General features: G+C 43.4%; 1 protein-coding gene across 7 annotated transcripts in view; it reads left to right on the top strand.

Moving 5' to 3' along the window:
- The window catches only part of TBL1XR1 (TBL1X receptor 1), a 226,475-nt gene that overhangs the window by 155,830 nt on the left and 43,710 nt on the right, over positions 1-26,935 (top strand). For all 7 annotated transcript variants that reach the window (XM_033958026.1, XM_033958028.1, XM_033958031.1 and 4 more), the window contains 2 exons: positions 7,871-7,934; positions 8,020-8,117. In XM_033958026.1, the coding sequence (XP_033813917.1) occupies positions 7,871-7,934; positions 8,020-8,117 (162 nt within the window). The remainder of the gene's footprint in view (positions 1-7,870; positions 7,935-8,019; positions 8,118-26,935) is intronic.

The following is a 26,935-nucleotide window of genomic DNA, read 5'->3' as shown; positions in this document are numbered from 1 at the left end:
GGTTTGCTCTTTCTCGTCCCTCCGCATCGCAAGGTCCTGACCACGGACTCTTTGGAGTACGCGTGGGGGGCTCACCTCGACGGTCTGCAGACTCAAGCGCTATGGTCGGCGGAGGACCGTCGTTGTCACATCAATGTGTTGGAGCTTCGTGTCATTTTTCTGGCAGCCCGAGCCTTCGGTCATCTGCTGCGCAATCAGGTGGTCCTGGTACGGACGGACAACCAAGTGGCGATGTATTATGTAAACAAACAAGGGGGAATGGGCTCTTGGTCCCTGTGCCGGGAAGCCTTGCGCCTTTGGGAATGGGCGACTTCCCAGAACATTTTCCTGCAGGCGGTTTACATTCAGGGAGAGAAGAATTGTCTAGCCGACAAACTCAGTCGTCTTCTCCAGCCGCACGAGTGGTCGCTCAACTCCCGAGTTCTGCGCGAGGTCTTTGACCGCTGGGGGACGCCTCAGGTGGATCTGTTTGCCTCCCCGGAGACTCACAAACTGCCCCTCTATTGTTCCAGAATTTACTCCCAAGACCGTCTCGAGGCAGATGCCTTCCTTCTCGACTGGGGAGGGAGATTCCTTTATGCATTTCCTCCTTTTCCTCTGATCTTGAGGACGTTGGTTCGCCTCAAGTCATCCAGAGCCACTATGATTCTCATAGCGCCACGTTGGCCTCGTCAGCACTGGTTTTCCCTGCTCCTTCAACTCAGTGCCAGGGAGCCTCTACTTCTGCCAGTTTTTCCCTCTCTGCTGTTTCAGAGTCGGGGTTCGCTGTTGCATCCCAATCTTCAGTCATTACATCTGACGGCTTGGTTCCTTTCCCCCTGACTTCGGCGGTCAGGGAGGTGTTGGAAGCCTCGCGCAAGGTCTCGACTCGGCTTTGTTATTCCCAGAAGTGGACCAGATTTTCATCCTGGTGTACCTCACGCCATTTGGAACCAAGGTTGGTTCCGGTGTCCTCGGTTCTGGAATATTTGCTGCATTTGTCCAAGTCTGGGCTGAAGACAACTTCCATCCGGGTGCATCTCAGTGCTATTGCTGCTTTCCATCGGCATCTAGAGGGACGTTCTCTCTCTCTTCATCCTCTGGTGGTTCGTTTCATGAAGGGTTTAGTTAATGTTAATCCTCCTCTGAAACCTCCTCCTGTAGTTTGGGATCTGAATGTGGTCTTCGCTCAGCTGATGAAACCTCCCTTTGAGCCAATTGACAAGTCTCTTCCTAAGTTTCTTACTTGGAAGGTGGTCTTTTTACTTGCGCTCACGTCTTCTCGTCGAATTAGTGAGCTTCAGGCTTTGGTTGCGGACCCGCCCTTTACTGTGTTCCATCATGACAAGGTGGTTCTTCGCACCCATCCAAAATTTCTACCTAAAGTTGTGTCTGATTTCCACCTCAATCAGTCTATTGTCCTTCCGGTGTTCTTTCCGAAGCCCCACTCTCATCCTGGAGAGGTGGCGCTTCACACGCTTGACTGTAAGAGGGCGTTGGCTTTTTATCTCCAACGTACCAAGTCTTATCGGAAGGTTCCTCAATTATTTTTGTCCTCGGCTGGGACATCCTATTTCCAAGCGCACCTTGTCCAACTGGCTAGCTGCTTGTATTTCTTTTTGCTACGCTCAGGCTGGTCTCACGCTCCATGGTCGAGTCACGGGGCATAAGGTCAGGGCTATGGCAGCTTCTGTTGCTTTCCTCCGGTCTACTCCTGTGGAGGACATATGTAAAGCTGCCACTTGGTCTTCGGTTCATACATTCACCTCCCACTACTGTCTGGACTTTTTGTCCAGAAGCGACGGCCGGTTTGGCCAGTCGGTGTTACGTAACCTGTTTTCCTAAATTGCCATCCTCCCACCTGCCCTTTTTTGGTTGGCTTGGAGGTCACCCACATGTGAAAATATCATGCCTGCTTGTCCTGGGATAAAGCACAGTTACTTACCGTAACAGGTGTTATCCAGGGACAGCAGGCATATATTCTCACAACCCGCCCACCTCCCTGGGGATGGCTTCTTTGCTGGTTATGGAACTGAGGACCACGAGGTGGGGATGCACCCTCTAGTGGGCAAGAAGGCATGCACATGCGTGGTGCAGTGTAGCAAACTTGAAACTTCAATCAAGTTTGCTTGAAAAGCTGTCCGCGCTGGGGCTCCGTAGATGACGTCACCCACATGTGAGAATATATGCCTGCTGTCCCTGGACAACACCTGTTACGGTAAGTAACTGTGCTTTTCAGTGATTTCTTGAAGAGTATAGTCTTTATTTCTTTTCTGAACATCTTGTAGTCTGGGGACATTATCAGTAGATTGAAAATTTGGTTCTAGTTTTGCTGCTTGAGTGACTAGGAGGCCGTCATATAGTTTTTTCCGTTTAACTTCTTTGATTGGAGGGTGTGTGAATGGAATGTGAGTTTTCCTATGCCTGGTTGAGGTAGTTTGGATGAGGCGGTTGTTCAGGTAGGTTGGGCTGTCTCCATTTATAGTTTTAAATAGTATACAGTAGAATTTAAATAGTATTCTTTCTGGAATTGGAATCCAGTGTGAGTTGAGGTATGCCTCTGTAATGTGGTCGTGTTTCTTCAATGAGTAGATAAGTCTCAGAGCTGTGTTTTGAATTGTTTGTAATTGTTTTGTCAATGTTGCAATAGTCTAGTAGACCTAGGATTAGGGATTGTACTATGAGCTGTTATTGTGTTCTTTTGAAGAATTTTCAGACTTGTCTTGGGTTTCTCATAACTGCGAATGATTTCTGTATTGTTTTATTTATTTGTGGTTGCATGGTGCAGCATCTGTCTATCGTCATTCCTAGTAGTTTTAGGGTGGTTTGAATGGGGTAATTGATTGAGTTTATTTATATATTGGTTATGGTTGGAATTTTGTTATTTTTGAGGAGGATAAATTTTGTTTTGTCTGGGTTCAGTTTCAGTTTGTGATCTTTCATCCAGGTAACTACTGTTTCTAGTGTTCGGTGTAGTGTGTCTGCCATAGAGGGCTTTGGTTGATCAAAAGGTATAAGAATGGTAATGTCATCTGCATAGCTATAGGAGGTTAGGCCTAGTATGTCCAGGCATGCACTGAGGGAGGCAGTATAGAGATTGAAGAGAGTAAGGAATCGTGGGGATCCTTAGGGTATGCCACAGGGGTTGGACCAAGGTTCTGATTTTTCTTTATCTGATTTTACTCTGTATGTTCTGGATTTTAGGAAACCTTCAAACAATGAGTATACTTTATCTGAGATACCTATTTTGTCCAGAATTTGCAGTAGGATGCTATGGTCTACCAAGTCAAATGCTGCGGTAGGGTCCAGTTGTATGAGCAGCAATTTTTTTCATGTGCTGAGGTGTTGTCTAGCTGTGTCAGTAAGGGTGCCTAGTAATGTCTCTGTGTTGAAGTTGGTTCTGAAGCCAGATTGTGTGGGTAGAGTATGTTGTGGTCTTCTAGATAGCTAGTGAGGAGTTTGGCTACTAGTCCTTCTGTTAGTTTGGCATATAGAGGTATTGAGGCAATGGGTCTGTAGTTGAATGGTTGATCTGTTGGTCCCTTTGGGCCGTTTAAGCTCGGGGTGATGATGATTTCACTGAGGTCAGTTGGGAAAAGGCCGTCTGTGAGCGTGGTTTAAATCCATTGTAGGAGTAGAGCATGGGATTTTGCGCTGAAGGTTGTTAAGAGATATGGTGGGCAGTGGTTGAGGTCACAGGATGCGTGGCTGTACTTTCTGTAGAGTTTGAGTTCGGACCATTGTATATTGGGGAAGTGGGACCAGATTCTGTTGATTCTTTTTCTGTGGGATGTATTATGAATTCAATTAGGTGGGTTGGGGTACCATTGAGGGTAGCTCTAGCATTTGCAATTTTATTCTTGAAGTGTTCTGATAAGAGGGTGACTGGTGGGGTATTGTTAGTGGTCAGGTAGGATTTGGTGTCAGTCACGTCTTTTAATATTTGGAATAGTTTTTTGGTGTCTTGGGTTTCTGTGCCTATAGTGTACTTTTCTCTTATCCTTTAATTGTAGTTTGTATTGTTTGTTAATTTTTTCCAGGCGGTTTTCATTGATCTAGTTAGTGTTTCTCCATTTTCTTTCTAGTCTGCATTGTCTTTTGAGTAGGAGTAATTCGTTGTCAAACCATTGGTCTGATTGGTTCTAGTTTTGGTTTGCAGTGGGGCTAGTTCATCAAGGGTGTTAGTGCTCAATTTGCCCCATTGTGAAATGAAGTCCTTGGGGTTGCATTCCAGGATTGTTTTATCTATTTTTGTCTAGAATTTGGTGGGCTCGATGTGTTTGCGTGAAGTGTAAGTTACTCTTTTGGATTTTGGTATAGTTTTGTTTTTGGTCTATTTGATGTTGAAGGTGTTTATGTAGTGGTCTGACCAAAGGGATGGGGACCAAGTTCCATTAGATGTTTGAATTTCTGATAAAGATGGTTGATGGGTTATGAAGGTTGCGATGTCAAGTTGGTGACCTTACTCATGAGTAATTTGTGGGTTTAAAATCTGGAAAGATAAGGCATTGAGAAATGAAAGAAAGTTATCTACTAGTTTGGATGATTGGTCTTCAAGATGTAGGTTTAGATCTCCTAGGATTAGGTTGTAGGCTGCTGTTAGTGAGTTTTGGTATACGAAGTTTTCAAATTCAGGTCTTACTGTGGTCCAGGTTCAAAGTGTTATGTAGCATAACATGAAATTTAGTGAGTTTTTTAGTGTGGTGCCTGAGAGTTGGCAGGCTAGAAGGTCCATGTATGGGGTGGATGTTTTTTTTCCAGTATATTTAGGGTTATGGAGTCTTTGATTAAGATTGCTAATCCTCCTCCTCTTTTTTCTCTCTCTGTAGACCACTGTTATTTTGTATCCCTGAGGGCAGACTTCAGTTATTCTGGGATCTGTGTGTGATGTTAGCCAGGTTTTTGTGAGGAGAGGCAGTCTAGGTTTTCGTTTTTTATCCAGTTTTTTGTGTGTTATGTTTTTGGGCCTAAGGCTCTGATGTTTAAGTAGGCACATGTAAATGTGGTGACCTCTGTTTGATAGTTGTGAGTCATTTTAGAGTAGATAAGTGATTTAGGATGATGGTGGGGTTTGGTCTTGGGGTGTGTTGATCTTCTTCCCTATGCTGGGGTGATGGGATGTTGAATGTTGGTTTGGTGGTTCGAGCTACTGTCTATTGAGATTCTTCTGTTTGGGTGGTGGGTTTTGTTCGTAATTGAACTAGAGGGTGTAGTGGAGAGGTTGCTTGCTACTGCCTTCCAACTGGTTATAAGAAGGATTGTCAGTAGGATGATCTGGGGGGGTGTTTGTGAGATTAGCTTCATTTTGGAGGCTGGGAGGAGGTATTACATTACATTAGATATTTCTATTCCGCCATTACCTTATGGTTCAAGGCGGATTACAAAAGGAGGGTTACAAAGGAAGATCTCTGGTCATTTCCAGTGAAGGTAAAGAATAGATCAGGTAGTTTCGGGGAGTCAGGAAGTTGGTGGGAAGAAGGAAGGAACTTGTGGTGTTAAGGCTTTTCAGGGATTTCTTGAAGAGTATAGTCTTTATTTCTTTTCTGAACATCTTGTAGTCTGGGGTCGTTATCAGTAGATTGGAGATTTGGTTGTCTTAGTTTTGCTGCTTGAGTGGCTAGGAGGCCATCATATAATTTTTTTCCATTTAACTTCTTTGATTGGAGGGTATGTGAATGGAGTGCGAGTTTTCCTATGCCTGGTTGAGGTAATTTGGATGAGGTGGCTGTTCAGGTAGGTTGGGCTGTCTCCGTTTATAGTTTTAAATAGTATACACTAGAATTTAAATAGTATTCTACTGTATACTATATGAAATGTGGTTCTCGGTGATTAGGTTGTTATCCCTGCATTGTATCCAGATGGGTAGGGGGTAGAGGTTTTTGGGGAGGTGCTATAGGGAGACTTGGTATTGTGGGAAGACTGATTGGAAGTGGATTCTGTGGTTAAGAGTGGGGTTTGAAGGGATTGGATAGCTTTACGTAGGCGTAACCTGCAAGGAACTGAAAGGTACCATGTATACTCGAATATAGGATGAGATTTTTAGGCCAAAAAAAATTGGCCCAAAAATAGGGGTCTTGACCTATATTTGGGTCATCACTTGACCCCCCTCCAGGACTTGATGCAGGCCTCTGATAGACTGGGACAGGAGGGATCCCGTCTGACTCCTGTCCCAGCCAATACTAACAATTTTTTACCCCCTGCGTACCTTTTTTTTGCATCCCTGGTGGTCCAGCGGTGTATGGGCAGGAGCAAACTTTCCACATTCCTGCCCTGCGCCCCTCTTTCCGATCTCGTGGCAGCAGCACATGGGCACACAGGAGCGAGCTTCTCAAGCTCCCGCCCAGCCCTGCGCCGCTCGCTGAATGGCTGCCACCAGTTCTCATGACAGGAGCGAGCTTCTTGAGCTCCCGCCCAGCCCTGCGCTGCTCACTGAATGATTGTCACCAGTTCTTGCAACTCGCGAGAACTGGCGGCAGCCATTCAGCAAGCAGCACAGGGCCGGGCGGGAGCTCGAGAAGCTCGCTCCTGTGTGCCGCAAAGTGATGACGTGTTAGCAGTGCTCTTTACTTTCTGCAGTAGGAGTTCCTGAGTGCTTACTCTACCCATCAACGATGGGGGAAAGTAAGTGATCTTCCCCTGGCTTCCTCTTTTACACTGGTGTTCAGGCAAATGAGCCTTCAGGGTTTATGGGAGGTTGCTAAAACAGGCCATGTCTCCCTTTCATGGATGACTGCACCTCAGCCAGGAAGCAGCTCAGGACCTGGATAGTATAGCATTAGAGTTATCCAGTAAGTGGTTCTCTGAGGCTGGAAGGGAGGCAGACACCTCCTAAAGATATACTGAGCAATAAAGAATAAGAGAGGCAAGATGTCTCTAGGATCTTGGCAAAGGAAACCGTGAGTGGCTTGTTTAAGGCCCAAAAAACTGCTTCTGTTCTGCTGAGATTAAATTGGATAGACCAGCAATGGTAATGTTAGATGTGTTATGGGAAGCAATTCAAGGGTACAGGGAAGAGGGTACAGGGCAGGAAGGTGGAACATGGTGCAGAGCTTGGCAGGGAGGGGCACTGGGTTCAGAGCCTTGCAGGGCAGGGAGGGAAGGAGGGGACACTGGGTGCATATCCTGGCAGGGCATGGTACTTAAATATTAAGCCCCCATCTTATAATCGAGTCAACCATTTTTCCTACTTTTTGAGAGGAAAAATGGGGGTCTTGACTTATATTCAGATCAACTTATACTTGAGTATATACGGTAATTACGGACTATAAATTTATTTTTATTTTGTAATATGACAGACTTTTAAATACCTATGTGTCTTTAAATTAAAAGGAAACTTTGGAATAAGGAGATTTAGGATAAAGGGGAAAGATTCAGAATAACCTCAGAAAATACTTTGTTATAAGGAAAGGGTAATAAATGCATGGAATGGCCTCCTGGATGAAGGGGTGGAGACAAAAAATGCATCTGAATTCAAGAAAGCTTGGGACAAGTACTTTGGATCTCTAAGGGAGAGAAAGGGATAGGCAGATGCTAGGCATAGGCAGACTAGATAGGCCATATGGTCTTTACATGCCTTCATTTTTCTATGTTTCATTTAATTTTATAACCCTCCTTTTTAATTTAATGAATTTTTGGATAATTTAAAATTATAGTTTAATACATTGTAACAACAACAAAGTCCATTGCCAATGCTGGAATTGGAGTAAAGGAACTGTGGTGGGGCACTGATGGTGTTGATGTCTTGATTTCACATGTGCATGACTTGTCTGCCTGCGATTTTCATTTATTTAGTCGTCCTATAAATGTTAAGAATTTGAACATAGAATTTACTTTTTTTACACTATACAATTTTTTAATTATTTATTTGAGCGTAATTATGTTTTAATAACAGAGTGAAGGAACTCTTCTTGCAACAGGATCATATGATGGATATGCCAGGATATGGACTAAAGATGGTGACTAAAGCTTTTTTTATTTCATTTATTCTCACAAAATTTGCTAAACTTTCTTTAAATTAAAACTTCATGTAATATGTCCTAGGTAATCTTGCCAGCACATTGGGACAACATAAAGGACCTATATTTGCATTAAAATGGAACAAAAAAGGAAACTTCATTCTGAGTGCTGGAGTAGACAAGGTGAGACTCTGACAATCATTTAAAATATGTATGACTTGATGTTTTATTGCCCTTTTGTATTGTGATGTTGTATTTTGCTTTTCTTATTAAAATGCTATTTATAGTGCAATGTGTCTAGAAGTGTCTAGTAGTCCTTGAATGTGTCTAGTAGTCCTGAATGCTAGGATTATGCATCTGACCCAGCAAGTTGCTTGCAGAATTCTGTCAATCATCTTTGAATTCTGCCTCCTTCCCGGGAAGCTGCTTCTGCCCCCTCAGTTTTTTAGCTGCAAGCAAGTTGCTCAGAAGTATTTCTGCTCTGCTATGCAGTTTTATTTTTTTCAGGTATTTTTTTTTCTGTGTGTTTGGTTGGAGGCTCGGTGCCCAGGGGTTCCCACTTATAGGAACCTCTGCCTGGGAGAAGGCGTAGACTCGCACTGTGGAAATCTGCTGTTAGCAAGATCAGTCCTCAGGGACACCTGACTAGCTAGCCTGCTTTTGTACTTTTTGGAGCTCAGGGGCGATCACCTGCATAGCTGTTCTCATCCCTGATTTATCAGGAACTTCATCCCAGCTTGGCCAGGCTTAATAGTGGGCCAGCTGCTTGGTCCTCTCCCCTTTTGTGGTCCTCTCCTGTTTTCTAAGGGGTTGAGGCTCAATCTGACAACAGTCCGACTGGCAGCCCAGTGACCAAGTTCATCCTGTGAACCTATGAGGCAGAGTTCTTCTACATTGGTCCCAGCTGCACTCTTCAGCTGAAGCAGGCAGGCACATAGGGGTGGGGTGGGGGGTGTCTCCAAAAGTGAAATTTGAAGATTTCTGCATCCAAAGTCTAGGTCCCCTACCTCTAAAACCCCTTTCCTTACATTTTTTGTACTTCATAAGAGTCCTCATGGGCTGGTTTTGATGCGATTTTGCTGGCAGTGGCCATCTTGGATTTTAAACAATTTTTTTTCTAAAGCCTACATCTGCCTCAAAACTCCTCAATTTTACTTAAAATCAGTAGGGATGAGACCCCTCAAGCCTTTCTACCCCCATATCAAGTCAGGTTTGTGGTGGATGGTGTATCCATGTATCGTGTGCGGTGGAACACACACAGGAGTAGCGGAAGCCTTGGGTTCTACCTTCTCTGAGTTATTCAGGGCTGGGGATCAGGAGGCAAAATCCCAAGGGAAGGGACCTTTTCTAGAGCCCTCCAAAGGTGCATTGGCTAAGCACAGATGCATGGTTGCCGCAGAGCCCAGGAGGACCCAGCCAGTATCCTTGAGGACCCCCACTACAAGGCTTCACCCTGAATATCATGAAGCTGGTTACAGACCACTGGGAGTCGCAAGAAGGGTCCCTTTGAGTGGCTAAGACTATGTCCAAGTTTTACCTTATGGCTCTGGATTTCCAGCAGCTGTTCAGCTGAAGTTGGATTTGTTGGTAGTTGCCTAGTGAAAGAGGTGTGATGCTAAAGGATATTGAGGACCGTAAAGTGGACATGGTCCTCGAGAGGTAATTTGAAGCTTTAGGCTTCCTTTGTGGCACATGCTTGCCATACCTAACTGTCTTGATTCCTGGCCTTGGAGGAAGACGAAGCCCCCCAAATGCTCCTATCTGGGGTGAATTATAAAGCGGACACTCTGTATGACATAAGTGTCATGAGCAACATGTCAGCCTATGCAGTCTCTGTCTGGCAGATGCTCTGGATCAGACAGTGGGCAGGAGATTCAGCCTCTAAAAGCACACTGAGCAGGCTTCCATTTTAGGGGCAGATGCTATTTGGCAAGGGTCTAGATGGCATAATGGCTATCAGCCTTACATTGATAGATGTCAGCATTTTCTGATGGCTTAAACCAATGTCAGCAAAGGCCTATGGGAGATTATATTAAACAGACTGATCTTGGGCATGTCAATGCAGACAGACTTTAAAAGCTCCTGCACAAAATCCACATACATGTAAGTATCCAGCCAGACTGGATTGTTATCAAGAAGGTATGCTACTTGAATGGAACAAAGAAGCTAGACAGATTAATTCCATGCACCATTCCTGTGAGTATCGCACCTTTCTTATCAATTAAGCTTACCATTGTTTCAAACAGTTTCCAAATTATGAACAGAAAGATACTGGAAATACAACAATAGATTCTGTTTTTAGAATAAGATTCCATCCTATAAAAGCCTTCTCTCTCTCTGTCATTCACATGAGCACAGAAGCAGCTATTTAATAGAATATCTCTGTATATCAGTAATCAAGCATATTTTTCTCTGTTATATTAAAACTATTTCTACACAATATATTCTTTATGTAACCACTGTTGGCTATCGGTGTCATTTAATTTCACTTCCTGCTAAACCTCCTCTGAGGACATTGAACCCAGGACCTCTGGAGGATTGTAGGGCCACAGCCTTACATTTTGGAGGCTTGTCTGTTACAGACCATTGCCCTAAGGCAGAGGTGTCAAACTCTGGCCTGTGGGCCAAATCTGGCCCGCGGGGTCATATAATTTGGCCCACGAGACAATTACCAACTCACAATAAAGCTGGCCTGCCAGAAGTCATCAGATAAAGATTTGCGCATCTCGCAACCGTGGCTGTGGCCACCACCGCCATACTATGTGATGCTGTTCTCCCTGCATTTAATCCTCGTGGCCAATCACAGAATCTATCACACTGTGCACTGCCTTCTCATTGGCTGCCTCCCACTGCTCCGCCTCCAGATCATGGGTACATAGAGTACAGCTGCCTTTTAGGAGTCCTTCCTATTGGCTTAGAAGTCTTAGATCCCACCCACAAGCAAGGCATGCTTACCTCGCTACTTAGGGACGTTGGCTATGGAGGATTACAGCGTTGGCAACAAGAAAAGAGGCTAAGATGGTCCAAAATGTTTCCACATTACTATGGGAATACCATGATAATGGTCCCCATTCCTGCTGTGGTATTCCTGGGGGGTCTTTAAAAATGTTTTCTTCACGTTGATGTTCGTAGCTGCCCGGTCCTCCCTCCTCCCGCCTGCCTGCACTCACCCAGCTGCCTAAACTTAATCCTCCCAGCAGGCGTTTGTTGATTGGTTTCATGTTTTTTATCCCCATTGCAATGCTGTATATTTGGGAAAGGACTTTGAAATGAGTTTTTTGTTATATTGGGTTCTTTTTTTTTTTTTGGGGGGGGGTGTTTGATTGGGTTACATTTCTTTTTGGGGGGGAGTTAATGCTGTATGGTAGGGTAGGGACTTGCATATAAGTTTTGTGGGGTTTTTTTACCCCCATTATTATTTATAATTTCTGTAGCACTGAAATGTGTACACAGCACTCTACTGCTGCTGCCTGGATTTCACATATATTTATGGTAATTTAAAAAAATAAATATAAATGTTGGCCCACGACTTTGTTCATGTTTTTAATTTTGGCATGGGGTAACCCTAAAGTTCTCTTAGTAGAAGTCTTAGTAAGACAAAGGGGTGCTTTTATTAAGGGGCACATTTAGCGCACGCAAAATGCCGCTGCTGGGTCAGACCAGTGGTCCATTGTGCCCAGCAGTCAGCTCACGCGGCAGCCCCCAGGTCAAAGACCAGTGCTCTAAAATGAATCCAGCCTCATCTGTGTACGTCCCAGTTTAGCAGGAATTTGTCCAGCTTAGATAGGGGGGCGAGCTGTCAGCCTATTGTTCTGGTGTCAGTTTGGCGCAGACCATCGAGTCCTAGAAGGTGTTTGAGAAGATTACAAAATCGAGTTCTATGCCTCCTGGATGGACCTTTTTGTAGATTCTCCGGCTGACCAGAGAATGCGGTCAAAAGTGTAGGCCACTGGATTTTCGTGTCATGGAGCTGGTCCAGAATGAAGAATCGGACCCCTCTCACTCTTCTTATTGCTCCAAGGGAAATAGACTCTTTGGGCTAGATTCACTAAGCAAACCGATCGTGTACCGATCGGTTTGAAACCCCTTTGTGACCCTATTTCCCTCTGACTCGATTCACTAACTTGTGTACCGATCCGATTCCAATCTGTGCATGCAAATGAAGGGAAACTGCATGCAAAGTAGGCAGGGACGCAATTCCCTAAAAAAGAGGGACACCGAATGGGCTGACCGATCCAAAATAAACCAATCATTCAGGTCGTTTTTGACTGCCCTGCTCTCAGCCCTGATCTGCCTGCTCCGATCTCCTGCTCTCAGCCCCGATCTGTTGCCTGCCACGATCTCTTGCTCTCGCCTCAAATCTTTCCTGCCCTTCTCCGCAATGTAAGCCTGAAGTTTTAACCTGCAGGCTTAAAGCGGGTTAAAACCACGGGCTTGGGGGAAAAAAAAAAGTTTCCTGTTGAGAGCAAGCACAGACCATCTACAGGCAAGGAAGATGGTCTGCGCATGCTCAAGGATCGCTCTCTAGCGATCTGTGCGGTCGGTGGGGGGGGGGGGGGGCGCTTGCCAACGATCGTGTCCATTTGCATTCAGGCCTTTAGTGAATTTGTCGACCTGCATGCAAGCGGACACGGATAGAAGGTTTATATAGACTTCATTCCTATCCTAGCTTTGATAAACCGCAACTGGCACATCAGTCTTTACTGATGGAATCTACTCTCTTAAAATGTCTTCCAGCACCAGAGTATATGCTACTGCTCCACCAGGACATGAAGGCTGCACCATAGACAAGTTCAGCTGCTGCTTTTTCCAAAATTCCATGTTAGCTGCAACTTTTATATGTCATTTTGCCTTAAACAACTATTTAAAATTGTGCTGATTTTCAACAATATATTCTATATGACAGACTTCCTGAATTCCAAGAGACTACTCATAGCCTCCTAAAAAACAAAAAGTTTATAACACAAACAGCCTATGATGCCTTTGATGTTACATCTAAAGCATCGGCTATGTCTATTGCTATGATACATCTCTCATGGCATGCCCAGAATCTCTTCAGGACACACCGTCTGAGAGACACTGCTATAGGGGAACCCAGGATACAATACAGTACAAAAGCAATGTTCAGCATATGAAACTTTTACGGAGCTTTACAAACTGACTGCATGCAAGTGGCCTGCAGGAGGACATGCATGATCGATTGATGGGATGTCCCATTCACAGGTAGAAACTCTTAACTCCAAAGTAAAAGAGTACATAGAAATGAGCCACACTTGTGAGTAATGCTGTCAGATGATACTAGCATGACTCCCCTGTGCTTTCGAAGAGAGCTTGTCAGATTTGTGGTACTTCCTGTATATGGCAAATTGCATGATCTTCATTTACATTTTGTCTATGTTGCTGATAATGAGCCATGATCCTTCTCTCTCCCATTTTTTTGCTGTGGCATAACTTTATCTTTTTGAAAAAAATTTTTTTAGCTGTTTTGTTTGAGACATTGAGTTGAATTGATGGATGTCCCATTCATGGGGAGAAACTCTTGGCTCCAAAGTAAACGAGACAGGGGGATCTCAGAAAGAATCACTGTAATGTGTTGCACAACAATATTGAACCAGTTTCTCTCATTCAGGAGAACCTTGATCTTGTTTCAGAGGTCTTTCCCATATCCTAAGAAATCCTTCCATCTCAAAAATATTCTTTTCTCCTTGCATGTGTTTCATGTTTGAGATCTCCCTACAGATTTTCAGTAACCAAGTCTGGGGACTGTTAAGATCATTCCAAAGCCTTCATTCTCCCCCCACCCTTGTAAATACTTCAGTTAAGATCATTCCAAAGCCTTCATTCTCCCCCACCCCTGTAAATACTTCAGTTAAGATCATTCCAAAGCCTTCATTCTCCCCCCACCCTTGTAAATACTTCAGTTAAGATCATTCCAAAGCCTTCATTCTCCCCCCACCCTTGTAAATACTTCAGTTAAGATCATTCCAAAGCCTTCATTCTCCCCCACCCCTGTAAATACTTCATGATTGATTTTTTTTAAGTTAATGTGTTTTGGATCATTGTCTTGCTGAAATATCTTGTCTCTTTTCATCGTAGCTTCTGGGACATGATGGTATTTAGTTGAATTCATCTTTATTTTAACCTATCCAATTATTTCTTGTGTCACTGGCTGCCCATACAACCACATAATAGATTAGGGGTCTTCAACACACGACCTGTGGGACACTTGCAGCTCTGGTAGTCAATTTTTGTGGCCTTTTTAAATAATGAAAAATTGCCTGGAATGCCCTCCTTAAAGATGATGTGGAGATGAAAATGGTGATAGAATTCAAAAAGGTATCGGATTAACACAGAGGATTTCTAATTAGAAAATAAATGGTATAAAAAACAAAAGTATAGGTACATGTGTGTTTGATGTGTCAAGTGGTGATTAGATGGTGACTCTAGCCATGAAGAACTAAGACTGGTACTGGGCAGACTTGCAAAGTCTGTGTTCCGTATACAGCAATTCGATTTAATAATAATAATAATAATAACAGTTTATATAAAGCAGGACCGTGAAGTTCTATGCAATTTACAATGATTAGAAAGATGCTACAAATTGAGTGGAACTTACATAGTTGAAGATTAGTGGCTAAAAGTTTAAGGGATCAGTTGTTATGGGAGAGATTGAGATGGGAGATTGTGATGGGAGTGTTTGTGCAGATCCGCTACCTAGGTACTTCAAGAACAGGTATGTCTTTAGGTGTTTCCTAAATTCACCATAGTTATTTGCGTTTATAATTAGTTTTTCCAGGTCTTTGCCCCATAATGCCGCTTGATAAGAGAGAAGATGTTGATGGTGTCTTTTAAATTTACATGCTCTAACCGGTGGGGAGATGAACTTCAGATGTGTTGAGAAGTAGAAGAGGTCAATTATATATTTAGGGGCTAAACCAGATAGTGCCTTAAAGCAAAAACATCCCAGCTTGAACTTCACACATGCCTCCATCGGCAACCAGTGTAGGAGTCGGTAGGAAGGGGTTATGTGATCGGACTTCTTCAACCCAAGGATCAAGCTGACCGCTGCATTCTGCACCAGTTGCAGTCTCTGCATGTTCTTCTGGGAGATTGCCAGATGGACGATGTTACAATAATCAAGATGGCTAGTATTAGGGATTGTACCAGAATTCTGAATGATGAAGCGTCAAAGTATGCTCTAATGCAGTGGTTCCCAACCCTGTCCTGGAGGACCACCAGGCCAATCGGGTTTTCAGGCTAGCCCTAATGAATATGCATGGAGCAGATTTGCATGCTTCTCACTTCCATTATATAAGATCATAAGCCGTGCCTCTGCTGGGTCAGACCTGAAATCCATCATGCCCAGCAGTCTGCTCACACGGCGGCCCATCAGGTCCAGGACCTGTATACTAGCCCTCTATCCCCTTCTATCCCCTTTTCCTTCAGAAAATTGTCCAATCCCTTCTTGAACTCCAATACCGTACCCTGTCCTATCACTCCCTCTGGAAGCGCGTTCCAGGTGTCCACCACCCGGGTGAAGAAGAACTTCCTAGCATTGGTTCTAAATCTGTCTCCTTTTAATTTTTCGGAATGCCCTCTCGTTCTTGTAATTGTCGAAAGTTTGAAGAATATGTCCCTCTCCACTTTCTCTATGCCCTTCGTGATCTTATAAGTCTCTATCATATCCCCTCTAAGTCTCTGCTTCTCCAGCGAAAAAAGCACCAGTCTCTCTAATCTTTCAGTGTATGAAAGGTTTTCCATACCTTTTATCAAACGCGTCGCTCTCTTCTGAACCCTCTGGAGTATCGCCATATCCTTCTTTAGGTACGGCGACCAATATTGGACACAGTACTCCAGATGCGGGCGCACCATCGCCTGATACAACGGCAGGATAACTTTTTTCGTTCTGCTTGTACCCTTCTTGATTATTCCTAGCATTCTATTTGCTTTCTTAGCAGCCGCTGCGCATTGTGCCGATGGCTTCATTGTCATGTCCACTATTACCCCCAAGTAATTCAGATAAATGTAATGGAAATCGATAGCATACAAAATGAATAATATACATAGAGATAAAGAGCCAAACATACCCAGTAGATGGCGCCAATATATTGAAGAAACTAAAAAGGATGGCCAGAAAAACAAAAATTATCATAAAAATTGTATCAATACATGACTACTTAAACAAGGCTATATCTCTGTTATGGGTTCACCAAGTGTTCAGTGTTTATGGTGTATAGCCAAACAAGAGAGCAAATAGTGGGGAGTGGGGATCACGTCAACCTTGAGATAGACAATCTTTATTTTGGTGTTTATGAACTTTAAATATAATACATATAAAATCACAGAAATAAAAAGTCCCATAAATAAAATAGAAACATGATGGCAGATAAAGGTCAAATGGCCCATCTAGTCTGCCCATCCGCAGTAACCATTATCTCTTTCTCCGAGAGATCCCACATGCCTATCCCAGGCCCTTTAGAATTCAGACACATTCTCTGTCTCCACCACCTCTTCTGGGAGACTATTCCATACATCTACCACCCTTTCTGTAAAAAAAGTATTTCCTTAGATTACTCCGGAGCCTATTACCACTTAACTTCATCCTATGCCCTCTCTTTGCAGAGTTTCCTTTTAATTGTCCTATGTTGGAGAGATCCAATGGATGACCCAACATGGTCTGTATTTTGGCGTCCAGGTGGTGGCCTGCCTCAGGGGTTTGTTTATGGGTCCAGTAAGTCACTCCTGTGTTGGGAATACAAACTTTAAAAACAAAGCGTGTGCAAAGCTTTGCATACCCTGATTTCGACTTTTGTACAAGGTCCATAGATTTATCAAGTTATTTTTAGAACCTAGCACATGCTTCAATTTTAAAGTTTGCATTCCCAGCACCTGAGTGATACCTAGTGGACCTATAACCACACCCCTGAGGCAGGCCTCCACCTGGAGGCCAAAACACAGACCGTGTGGGTCATCAATTGGATCTCTCCAACATATAGGACATTGTATTTATGGGATTTTTTATTTAGGTGATTTTATATGCATTATATTTTAAGTTCATAAGCACCAAAATAAAGATTGTCTATCTCAAGGTTGATGTAATCTATCCCACGCCCCACTATTTGCTCTCTTGTTCGATTTTATGTGGGATTTCTGTTCCCTTTCTTTTGTTCTTCATATGGTATATAGCCACCGAGGTGCCACCCCTGAGGAAGGCTTTTTCCAAATGCCGAAACATGGACCGTGTTGCGGTCCAGTATAAAAAGGCATGCATCATTTTATTATATATATGTTTTAATGGTTTATATGTTTTAAATAAATTGATTGTTCTTGAGACTGATGCACAGTGTCCCTTCCCCACTTTTTTTGTCTCTGTATTGTCACACATTGGGCTGTGTTTTCCGTTCTGTTATGGAATACACAGAAAAAAGAAGCACAGGCATTAAATCCTTAGACACTACTACAGATGACTGAGCTAATGCTTTTATGCCTCCTCACATTTGGCATTAAAGCCCTGACAGTATGATCAGCTTTTAAGACTTCTGTACTCTTCTCTCCATCAGCACAGTGTGGCTAATTAGCTTCACTATTATGATTTTAAATATTCTGTGCACTAGTGTCCAAGGCTAGGCTTTGTGCAGGGTTAGCTTGTTCAGAAAACCACTTTCTGCTTGGTATGCTAAAGCCAGACTAACCCTGCACAAAGTCTGAGCACACTTTTTTTTCTTCAATCTCTCTCTCAAGCCTTTACTGACCTTACCTTAGAGGAATTTATCAAGACCCATGGTATTAGATCTGTGGTGACCTTGATTATCCCACTGTCTTCCTCCATGAGGAGACTTAGGGCTCCTTTAACAAAGGTGTTCTAGGGCCTTAACGCACGGAATAGTGTGCGCTAAATTGCCGTGCGCGCTAGCTGCTACCGCCTCCTTTTAAGCAGGCGGTAGTTTTTCGGCTAAGGCATACTATAATGCATGCTAATCCGTTGCATGTGCTAAAACCACTAGTGTACCTTAGTAAAAGGAGCCCTTAGTCCACATGTTTTTGCTCCATTACTGTACTGACATTAGCTCTTAGCAGAATATTAATCTGGTCAGTCCATTCTCCAAAGTCTTTCGAACAGGGTAGAGCCTACTATAATGTTGTCACTTTATTATAAAATGAAAACAGTAAAAATTGTGTATATGGGCATGTATGTAAACACACATAAATACTGTAAATGGCAGCATTATCCCCCAGCAAAATTGTTTTCTTACCTGTTGACAGTATGGGGTTTTTTTACTTGTTGACAGTGTTGGTGCTTTTTCCCTCCTTTTGTTGAATCCTACTTGTGTGATATGGTGAGCCTGCTTGTTTTCAGAGAAAGCAGTTTGTTACTTGCAGCTAATATTCTCAGTAGAGCTGTTTACTAGGTAGATAGACTTTTCTGCCTTCCCATTATGAGTTCTTCCTCAGTCAAAGATGTGTTATCATAATGGACAGAAGCACAGAAAAAGCTTTAGATCTTTCCAGAATGCTCCTTGAAAGAGATGAACTGCTATTTTCTGAGAGAATATCTTACAGATTGCTAACTTTGCATTCTCTGAGGACAAGTAGGCCATCAATATTCTCATATCTGTGACACATTATTGATGGAATCCGATGTAGATGGTGCCTAGCATATACAGCTACTAAAAAATTCTAACAGCATCTCTTGCTCCTTTTTGTCGCTCAAGATTGAGGAGTTTCATTTAGCTGTGATTTTTTTTTTTTTTCCTCGATGTCCAGGATGATCCCCAGTGACTTCCAAAGATGCAACCTATGCAGTTGGATGATATCTATAATGGGCTCTCACACTTGGTGCATGGGGAAGGTGCCTAACTGTCCTCTGTCCACAGAGGGCTCACTGGGTCCAGCAGAGAAACATTTTGGCTCCTTGGAGGCCAGTCCATCAACTGGCACCAGAAGCATTGACCTCAATGGCTGCGCAGACTTCATCTACCACTGGGAGTGCACCAGCATTAAAGAAGTCTCCATCTCCCTCAACATCAAGAGCTGATAGGCTCCAAGGACGCATACAGGTTTGATGGTGTCCTCATCGGCACTGAAGAACTGTGATACTGAGCATCATGGGAAGCCAGAGAAGCATAAGCATTTGTCCTCTTCGAAGCACTATGCTAGGAGCATCAAGACCATCAGCATTACCAACATCAGAAAAGCGCCAGCAATGAGAAGATCGCTCCTCCTTTTCGGTAGTAGCTCTTGTACACCAATTTATGAGCAGCCGTATGCCCTCTTCATTTTGTACCAGGTCTTTGTCAGGCTGTACCAAAATTGACTCCCCAACCTTTGCTGATGTCTGCCCACCCTCAGTGAGAAGTACTGGGCCATGCTGAGGGAGGATCTGAAGCAGATGCTTTGGTGCAAACAGCAGGGCGCTTGTGCCAGTGGCAGCTCAGCCTTGACTCCTTTCTGAGGCCCCATACTGCCTGTGGAGTGGTCTTCGATACCAGTACCGCTCTCTACAGAGGGGAAGAAGCTTCTATGGAATCTGAAAGTAGGGGCTGTACATAGTTCTACTGAGCCATGGTGTGGACATGGTTCTACTGAGCCAGGGCAGGCACAAACTTGCTCTATGCATCCAGAGTATTGTAAGGAATCTGATTTGGACTGCTCATGTGAGTTGGAAGAGAATCCATATTACTTTTCAGAGGAGGAATCCTATGAAGTCCCTTCTGACTTCAAGAAAGATGTACCTCTCACAAGTTTTGTACAGGAGATGGCTTTGCCCATCTCATTTAGATTGGAGGAGGAGGAGCCCAGGGCAGGGATACTATCTGTTCTGGACTATGAGTCTTCTCCCAAGGAAGGAGTTATAGGAAGCTACTGATGAAGAATTAGGAATCTCCCCTCTCAATGCAGGTTGTAACAAAGAAGATGGATACTCTGATATCATGTTTGGAAGGCTCCCAGATTCAAGAGGGTGCAATTGCCTCACCACTCCTTGGTAGTTGAATCCACTCTTAAACGAGCTAGAAGTTACAATACTCATGCCTTAGTTCCCTCAGGTAGAGAGGCTCGGACCCTGACTCATTTGGGAGGAAACTTTATCTGCTCATTAATCGTATCCAGATCTACTATCTCTACACGTGCATATGCTTGAAGTCTTGAAAACATTTTCTTGATTTGGTTTGATTCACTCATATGAATTGATTTTTCGATTTGATTCAGTCCTTTAAGGCTACTGTCAATAAACAAACTAAAATTCATTTTTCTACCCTTTGTTGTCTGGTCTTTTTAATTTTTGTAATTTTGTTGGTTCCAGTTTCTGCTTTCCGCTTTCTTCTGTCTTCACTTAACTCTTTTATGGGTTCTCCTGGTCTGTCTGACATTTGTCCATGTCCATCATTCAACTTCCCTCTGTCACTTCCCCTATTCTCTGCCATGTTGAGCATCATCCCTCTCTGTATCTTTATTTTTGCCCTGTCCAATAGCACCCCTCCAAGTCCAACACTGCCTCTCTATATTCCTATCCCTCCTCATGTTCAGCTTCTTCCCTTCTTCCTTCTTTACACATCTTCTCTTGTCCATTCTGCCTCCTAGACCAGTATACCCCTTTCTTCTCTCTTGTCCTCCTCTCCTCCTTCCATCTGTTCTCCTTCTCTTTCCTCAATCCAGCTCTGCCCTCTCATCTCCAGGCTCCACCACTTCCATCCAGCTTCTGTTTCGTCTGCCTTCTCTCTGTTCCCTTCAATACCCATGCGCTGCCCAATCTCTCTCTCCAGTCCCCACCTCTTCCATCCAACCTCTGTTCCTCCCTCTCTCTTTGACACCCAGCCTCTGTGTGCTCTCTCTCTCTCTCTTCAGTTTCTACCTTTTCCATCCAGCTTCTTTTCCCTCTGTACCCCCACTCCAGTCCAGCATCTGTCTCCTCTATGGTCTTCCTCCACACCCTTTCACCTGTGCCGCTTCTTCTCTAGAGCAGTGGCAAAAAAAGAAACTACTCACTGCGGGGCCCGGAGTCATTATTCACACAGGATGCCAGTTCTTCCCCGGGAGTGGGACTGACAGTCTGTGCAAGTGCTGATTTAGGGCCCCGCAGTGAGTATTTTCTTTTGCTGCTGCCATCACCACTGTAGCAGCAGCAGCTTGGGTGACAGCGGGAGGGAGGTGGGCAAGTCCTGATTTTTGCAAAAACAAATTGATTCGAATTGATTTGCCTAAAATGAATCAGCGAATCGAGAATTTGAAAGCACTAGGTGTACTATGCTGAGTCTCAAGGACTCTTCCTCAGGAGCAGGCATTTGGCCAAAAAGCAGCTGGCATGCAGAACGTATCTGGATAGGGGCACTTATGACACTTTTGATACTGCATCCAGGCTCTCTGCTGTGGGGGTGGGGATGCATCAATTCTCATGGCTAAGGATCTTTGACCAGAAACCAGCAGTTCAAGAGAGGTTAGTGGACTTACCTTGCCAAGGAGATAACCTTTTTGGGGACAATGTGGAGGAAATCATAGACCTCATTAAGAAACATGCAGCACTGACACCATTCCGTCCCTCTGTCAGCAGCCTCCAGCTATGTCATCCTCCACTAGGAGGTGTTTGAGTGGACCTAGGTGGTGATCTTAATACTCTAAGGCGTAGATTTTAACTGCCTTCCCCCTTTACCCAGCAGCCTCAGCCCCAACGTTCCCAGGCACATCTGCCCTGTCCACAGAAGACCTAGCCGGCTTCTCGGTCAAAGCGAGGGATGAACTTTTGACTGACTCCAGGGGAGTATAGCCGCAATCCAAGTAAGTGTCCCAGATGACTGGTGGGTGGTATGCAAAATTTTCCCAGCAAACGTAGCCCCTTATCACTACCAACTGGTGTGGTCTTCAAATAGCCCATCTTGGTTATGCACTTCTTTGTTATCAGAAGTTGCTAAATTGCTCACAGAGAGTGACTTACATCAGCACTCAACACAAGGAGATGCTTGTGGAAGAAAATTCTGTCTTTCTACAGGCCAGTGTAGTCAAACCCATACTACCAGGGGAAGAAGGGAAGGGATTCTATTCCAGGTACTTGGTGCCCCAAAAAATGGGAGTATTTCATCCCATCCTAAACCTAAGAGAACTGAACAAATTTCTGGTCAAAATAAACTTGAGGATGATTTCCCTGGGCACCCTTCTTCCCATGATTCAGGAGAAAGATTGGCTATGCTTTCTGTATATGAAGGATGTCTATACCCACATTTCAGTACTTCCCAGCCATGGGAGATCCTGAGTAGAAAAACTCCACTAACAGTACTGCATTCTGCTTTTAGGCCTCATGGCAGCTCCCAGGGTCTTCACCAAGTCTCTAGCAGTAGTTGCTACGTAGATTGGTAATTTACATGTTTTCCTATCTGGATGATTGGCTAGTCAAGAGCACAGTGCAGGAGGGGAGTGCAAGAGTCAATACAGAAATCTGTTTCGTTATCAACTACTCCAGGTTTCAACATCTTTCAACTCAACAATTGGAATACATAGCCCCACTCAATATAGTACAAGTTTGGGGTTTTCTTGCCCCTAGCAAGAGCAGATTCTATGATAGCGCTTACCTCACAAGTCTGAAGCTGCAAGTAAGTCTCAGCTTTGTAGATGTTGAGATTGTTGGGCCACATGGCTTCCACGGTGCATGAAATTCCCATGGCCTACCTGTATTTAGTCTCAAGCTGCTGAGAACCTAGCGAATGTCATCCAGGTTCCTCCAGAGCTGGTTTATTCCCTCTGGTGAACAATTTAGTCAAATTTAGACTTACGTTCCAAGTGCCACCTCCTCAGAAGGTGTTGACAACGAATGCATCCAACTTGGGGTTGGGAGCTTATGTAGATAGATGTGCTTCACACTTGGCTTGGCTCAGGAGACAAATTTCCACATTAACCTCCTGGAGCTAAGGACTATTTGGAATCGCTCAATAAATGCTTTCAGAGATTGGCTACAGAACCAAATAGTTCTCATTCAGACCTACAATCAGGTTGCAATGTACTATGTGAACAAGCAAGGGGTATGAGATCTTACCTCTTGTGTCAGGAAGTGGTACAGGCAGTAGGCCCTTCTTCATTGGATGGAACTATGAGCTACATACCTGGTGGCAAGAACCAGCAACCTGGCAGAAAGACTGAACAAGGTAATGCAATCTCACAAATGGTCTCTCGATATGGGTATATTCTATAAAATTTATGTGTTGCACTCTTGGTAGATCTTTTTCATCGGTTATCTCAACAAAAAAGTCCCACCATTTAACTCCAGGTTCAGATCACACATCAGACTAGCATCAGATGTCTTTCTCTTTAAGAAAGATCATGGAACTATGATCTTAATCGCCCCTTATTGGCTGAAGCAGATCTAGTTCCCACCTTTTCTGGAGTTGTCCTTCAACCCTCATAATGGAGTGTTTTTTGACCCTCATAATGCAGAGCAAGTTGTCTCTTCTGTACTCCAACTTCCAGATCTTGTCCCTCATGTCATGGATGGTTGAGGGTCAAGAATTTCAATTCTTGATTCTGCTTGAGGGTATCTTCAAAATCTTGCTTCCAGGAAAGTGTCTACTAAGAGGTTTTATTCTTTTAAAAAGTGTGCCATCTGGTGTGAGGGCAAGGCTCTAGATCCTCTTTCTCATCCCACACAAAATTGCTTCAATAACTTCCTTCACCTCTCTGAGTCTGGTTTGAAAATCAACTCTGTGAAAGGGTAAATCTTGGTGCAATCAGTGCTTACCATCTCTGTAAAGCCTCTAGTTGTTTGATTTCTGAGAAGTTTAATGTTGATACGACTCCCCTCCCCCCTGTCAAATATGCCACTGTGGCATGGGATCTCAATGTTGTCCTCACCCAGTTGATGAAAGCTCTTTTCGAGCCATTTGACTCTGAAGTATCTGACCTGGAAAGTTGTATTTTTGGTGGCAGTCACTTCAGCTTGCTGATCAACCTTATTCAAAATTTCATCATGAGTAGTTCTTTGCATGCATCCTAACTAAATTCCTTCTAAGATACTTTTGGAGTTTCATCTTAACCAACCAATTGATTTGCTAACATTTTTCCCAAAACCAAATGCCCATCCTAGCAAAAGTATGCTGCATATCGTAGCATTCCTTAGCCTTCTGTGTGGAGCAGACTAAAACTCATAGACAGTCCACCCAGCTTTTTTGTTTCTTTTGACCCAAACAAGATGGGGGGGGGTAGCCATCAACAAACTCCAATTGGCCTGCAGATTACATCTCTTTCACTTATGGCCAGACTCAGCTGATGCTAGAGGGTCATGTCAAGGTTCATAATATCAGAGCTATGGCTACATTGGTAGCCCACTTTAGATAACCCTCCACCAAAGAGATTTACAAAGCTGCAATGTGGTCTTCAGTCCACATATTCACATCTCATTACTGCCTTGAGCAGGATATCCTTTTTGGTCAGATAGTACTGCAGAATTTGTTTGGTGACTACCATACAACTCCACCCTCCTAGGCTCAGTTTTGTTATGTTCCAGGCTGCACCTTCAGAACTAGATTCTGTCTGTAGTTTAAGGTTGATTGCCTTCAAGGCCTTAACGTTATGAGCTCCTATTGTCCTGGCATTGTTGTTTGTGTTCCTAGTAGCTAGGGATTGCCAGATGGGAGAATACCTATGGTCTGCTTGTCGTTGGAGAAAGCAAAGTTATTTACCTGTAGCAGCTGTAGCTGGCCAAGTATTCTACGTAACATAACATCATGCTTCTATACCACATAACCATGAGTTCAATGCGGTTTACAAAAGTTACATAATTAACAAGGGAAGGATCAAGAGCAACTAGTCAGCCAGATATTTAGAGAAAAGAGAACACTTAAGTTACTTTCTGAAATGTTCATACGAATGAGATGAGGATATCAGTGAGCGAGAAATCTTATCTTGGGAGGCTGCTTGAAATGAAATCAGATGGTCATGATTTTTTTTTGCTTTTACAACCCTTAACTGAAGAGAAAACGAAAAGGGCATGTGATTTCCTGGTATTCTTATGAGATGCAGTAATAAATCTATCGATTAAGTACAATGGGGCGTGACCAAAGATGATTTTATAGCATAAGTAACCCAGTTTAAAAATGATACGTGTATCCACAGGAAGCCAGTGTAACTTGCGGTAGAAAGGGGTCACATGGTCGTGCTTCTTCAGGCCATATATCATTCTTACTGCTGTATTCTGGATCAATTTCAGTCTAGTAATATTTTTCTTAGTGGTAACTAAATAAACAATGTTACAGTAATCCAAGAGGCTTAATAATAATGACTGGACCAAGAGTCTAAATGCAAAGATTTTGAAGTATGATTTAATGGTTCGTAGCTTCTATAGAGTGTAATAGTCCTTTTGAACTACGGCATTAATCTGATTTTTCATAGTTAAATTTTGATCAAAAATAATCCCCAGTATTTTGATGGACATACTGATCGTATATTGAATTTGATTTAACGTAATAGGCAGTTCACAGAAATTCTTTTTAGAGGAGGCGACAAAGAACTTAGTCTTATCATTATTTAATTTAAGTTTGAATTTTGGCATCCAAAAATCCATCAGATTCAAACTGAATCGATAATATGAACAATGTGAGTCAGTGTTGTATTATAATTGTAATGTCAGCATAGCTGAATAACTTTATTCCTAGGTTACTCAGTTTGGAATCCAAGGAGGAAAGATACACGTTAAACAGTGTAGGTGAAAGTGGTGAGCCCTGGAGGACTCCGCAAGGATTGTTCCATATAGAAGAGAGGAAGTTATTAAATTTAACCTGGTATAAATGAGAATCTAAAAATCCCTTAAAACAGGGGTGTCCAACCTTTTGGCTTCCCTGGGCCACATTGGCCGGAAAAATTTTTTCTGGGGCTGCACAAACACTAACACTAGCCGATGAACAAAAAAAGGTTGAGCAGGTCCCAAATCTGCAATCACTAATATAGAAGATGTATATATCTAATAATAAACTTTCATTAAAGGGACACTGTGGAGAAGAACCCAAAAAAGCAGTAATACTTACCCTGACTGAGTGATCCCTCCATGTGCACCGCTGACAGTGGGAGCAGCCACAGGCTTCCGCATCCCCACTCTGATGAGCAGGGATGTGCGTTCCGAGTTCTTCCATTCACTTCTATTACAGCTAAGGTGAGCGTTTTCAGAGGTGAGCCTTATCAAAGCGGGGATGCTGAATCAGCTGTCAGCAGCGCACATGGAGGATCATTTAATCAGGGTAAATATTACTGCTTTTTTGGGCCTCCCACTTTGAGCTTAGGCTTCCTCAAAATGAATATCTCCCCTGCTGTAGCTAATAGGGATCACCAACTGACGGCCACCTCCTCCTCTCCAAATTCCCAAGTTCTGCAGCTGGCAGCAATATTGCAGAGCTGCTGCCTTCCCTCCTCCCTCCCCCCCCCCCCTTGGCTTTTATGCATGCATGAAAGCAGTGGCAGCTTGAGGATATTGCCATTGGCTGCAAAGCTTGGAGAGTTTGAGTTGCCAGACTGGAGGAAGATGTCTTCAGTTGGCAGGGCTTGGGAATCCCCACTAACTCAAGTATTTATAAATTGCACTTAGGCGGGGTAGAAACTTTGGTGCTCATCCACTAATTTTGGGCTCCAGTCCCTCCCCCAAATCAGCTGTATATGACTACACTGAATACAAAAATAATTGTGATGCACATATTTCAAAGCTAACATATTCCAATTAATAAATTCAAAATAAAACAATTTTTTCCTACCTTGTTGTCTGGATATTTTGCTTTCCCAGTTTCTCTTTCTGTTTTTTCTCTATATTCAACTAATTCTCTTTCCAGTGTCTGCTGTCCATTCTCTTCTTCTGTTGTTCCATTTCCTTCTTATGCCTATCTCCAATGTATTGATTTTTCCCTTTCAGCTTTCTTAACTTTTTATTTTCTGCCTCTGTCCACTCTAAATCCTGCCTTCTTTCTCACCCTTCTTCTTTTTAAATGTTCAGCTACCTCTCAATTCTCTATCTTCTCTCAGTCCCTAGCGATCCCATTTCC

The sequence above is a fragment of the Geotrypetes seraphini genome, chromosome 9, assembly GCF_902459505.1.
Source record: "Geotrypetes seraphini chromosome 9, aGeoSer1.1, whole genome shotgun sequence".
Taxonomy (NCBI): Eukaryota; Metazoa; Chordata; class Amphibia; order Gymnophiona; family Dermophiidae; genus Geotrypetes; species Geotrypetes seraphini.
This window is presented reverse-complemented; position numbering and strand designations above follow the sequence as displayed.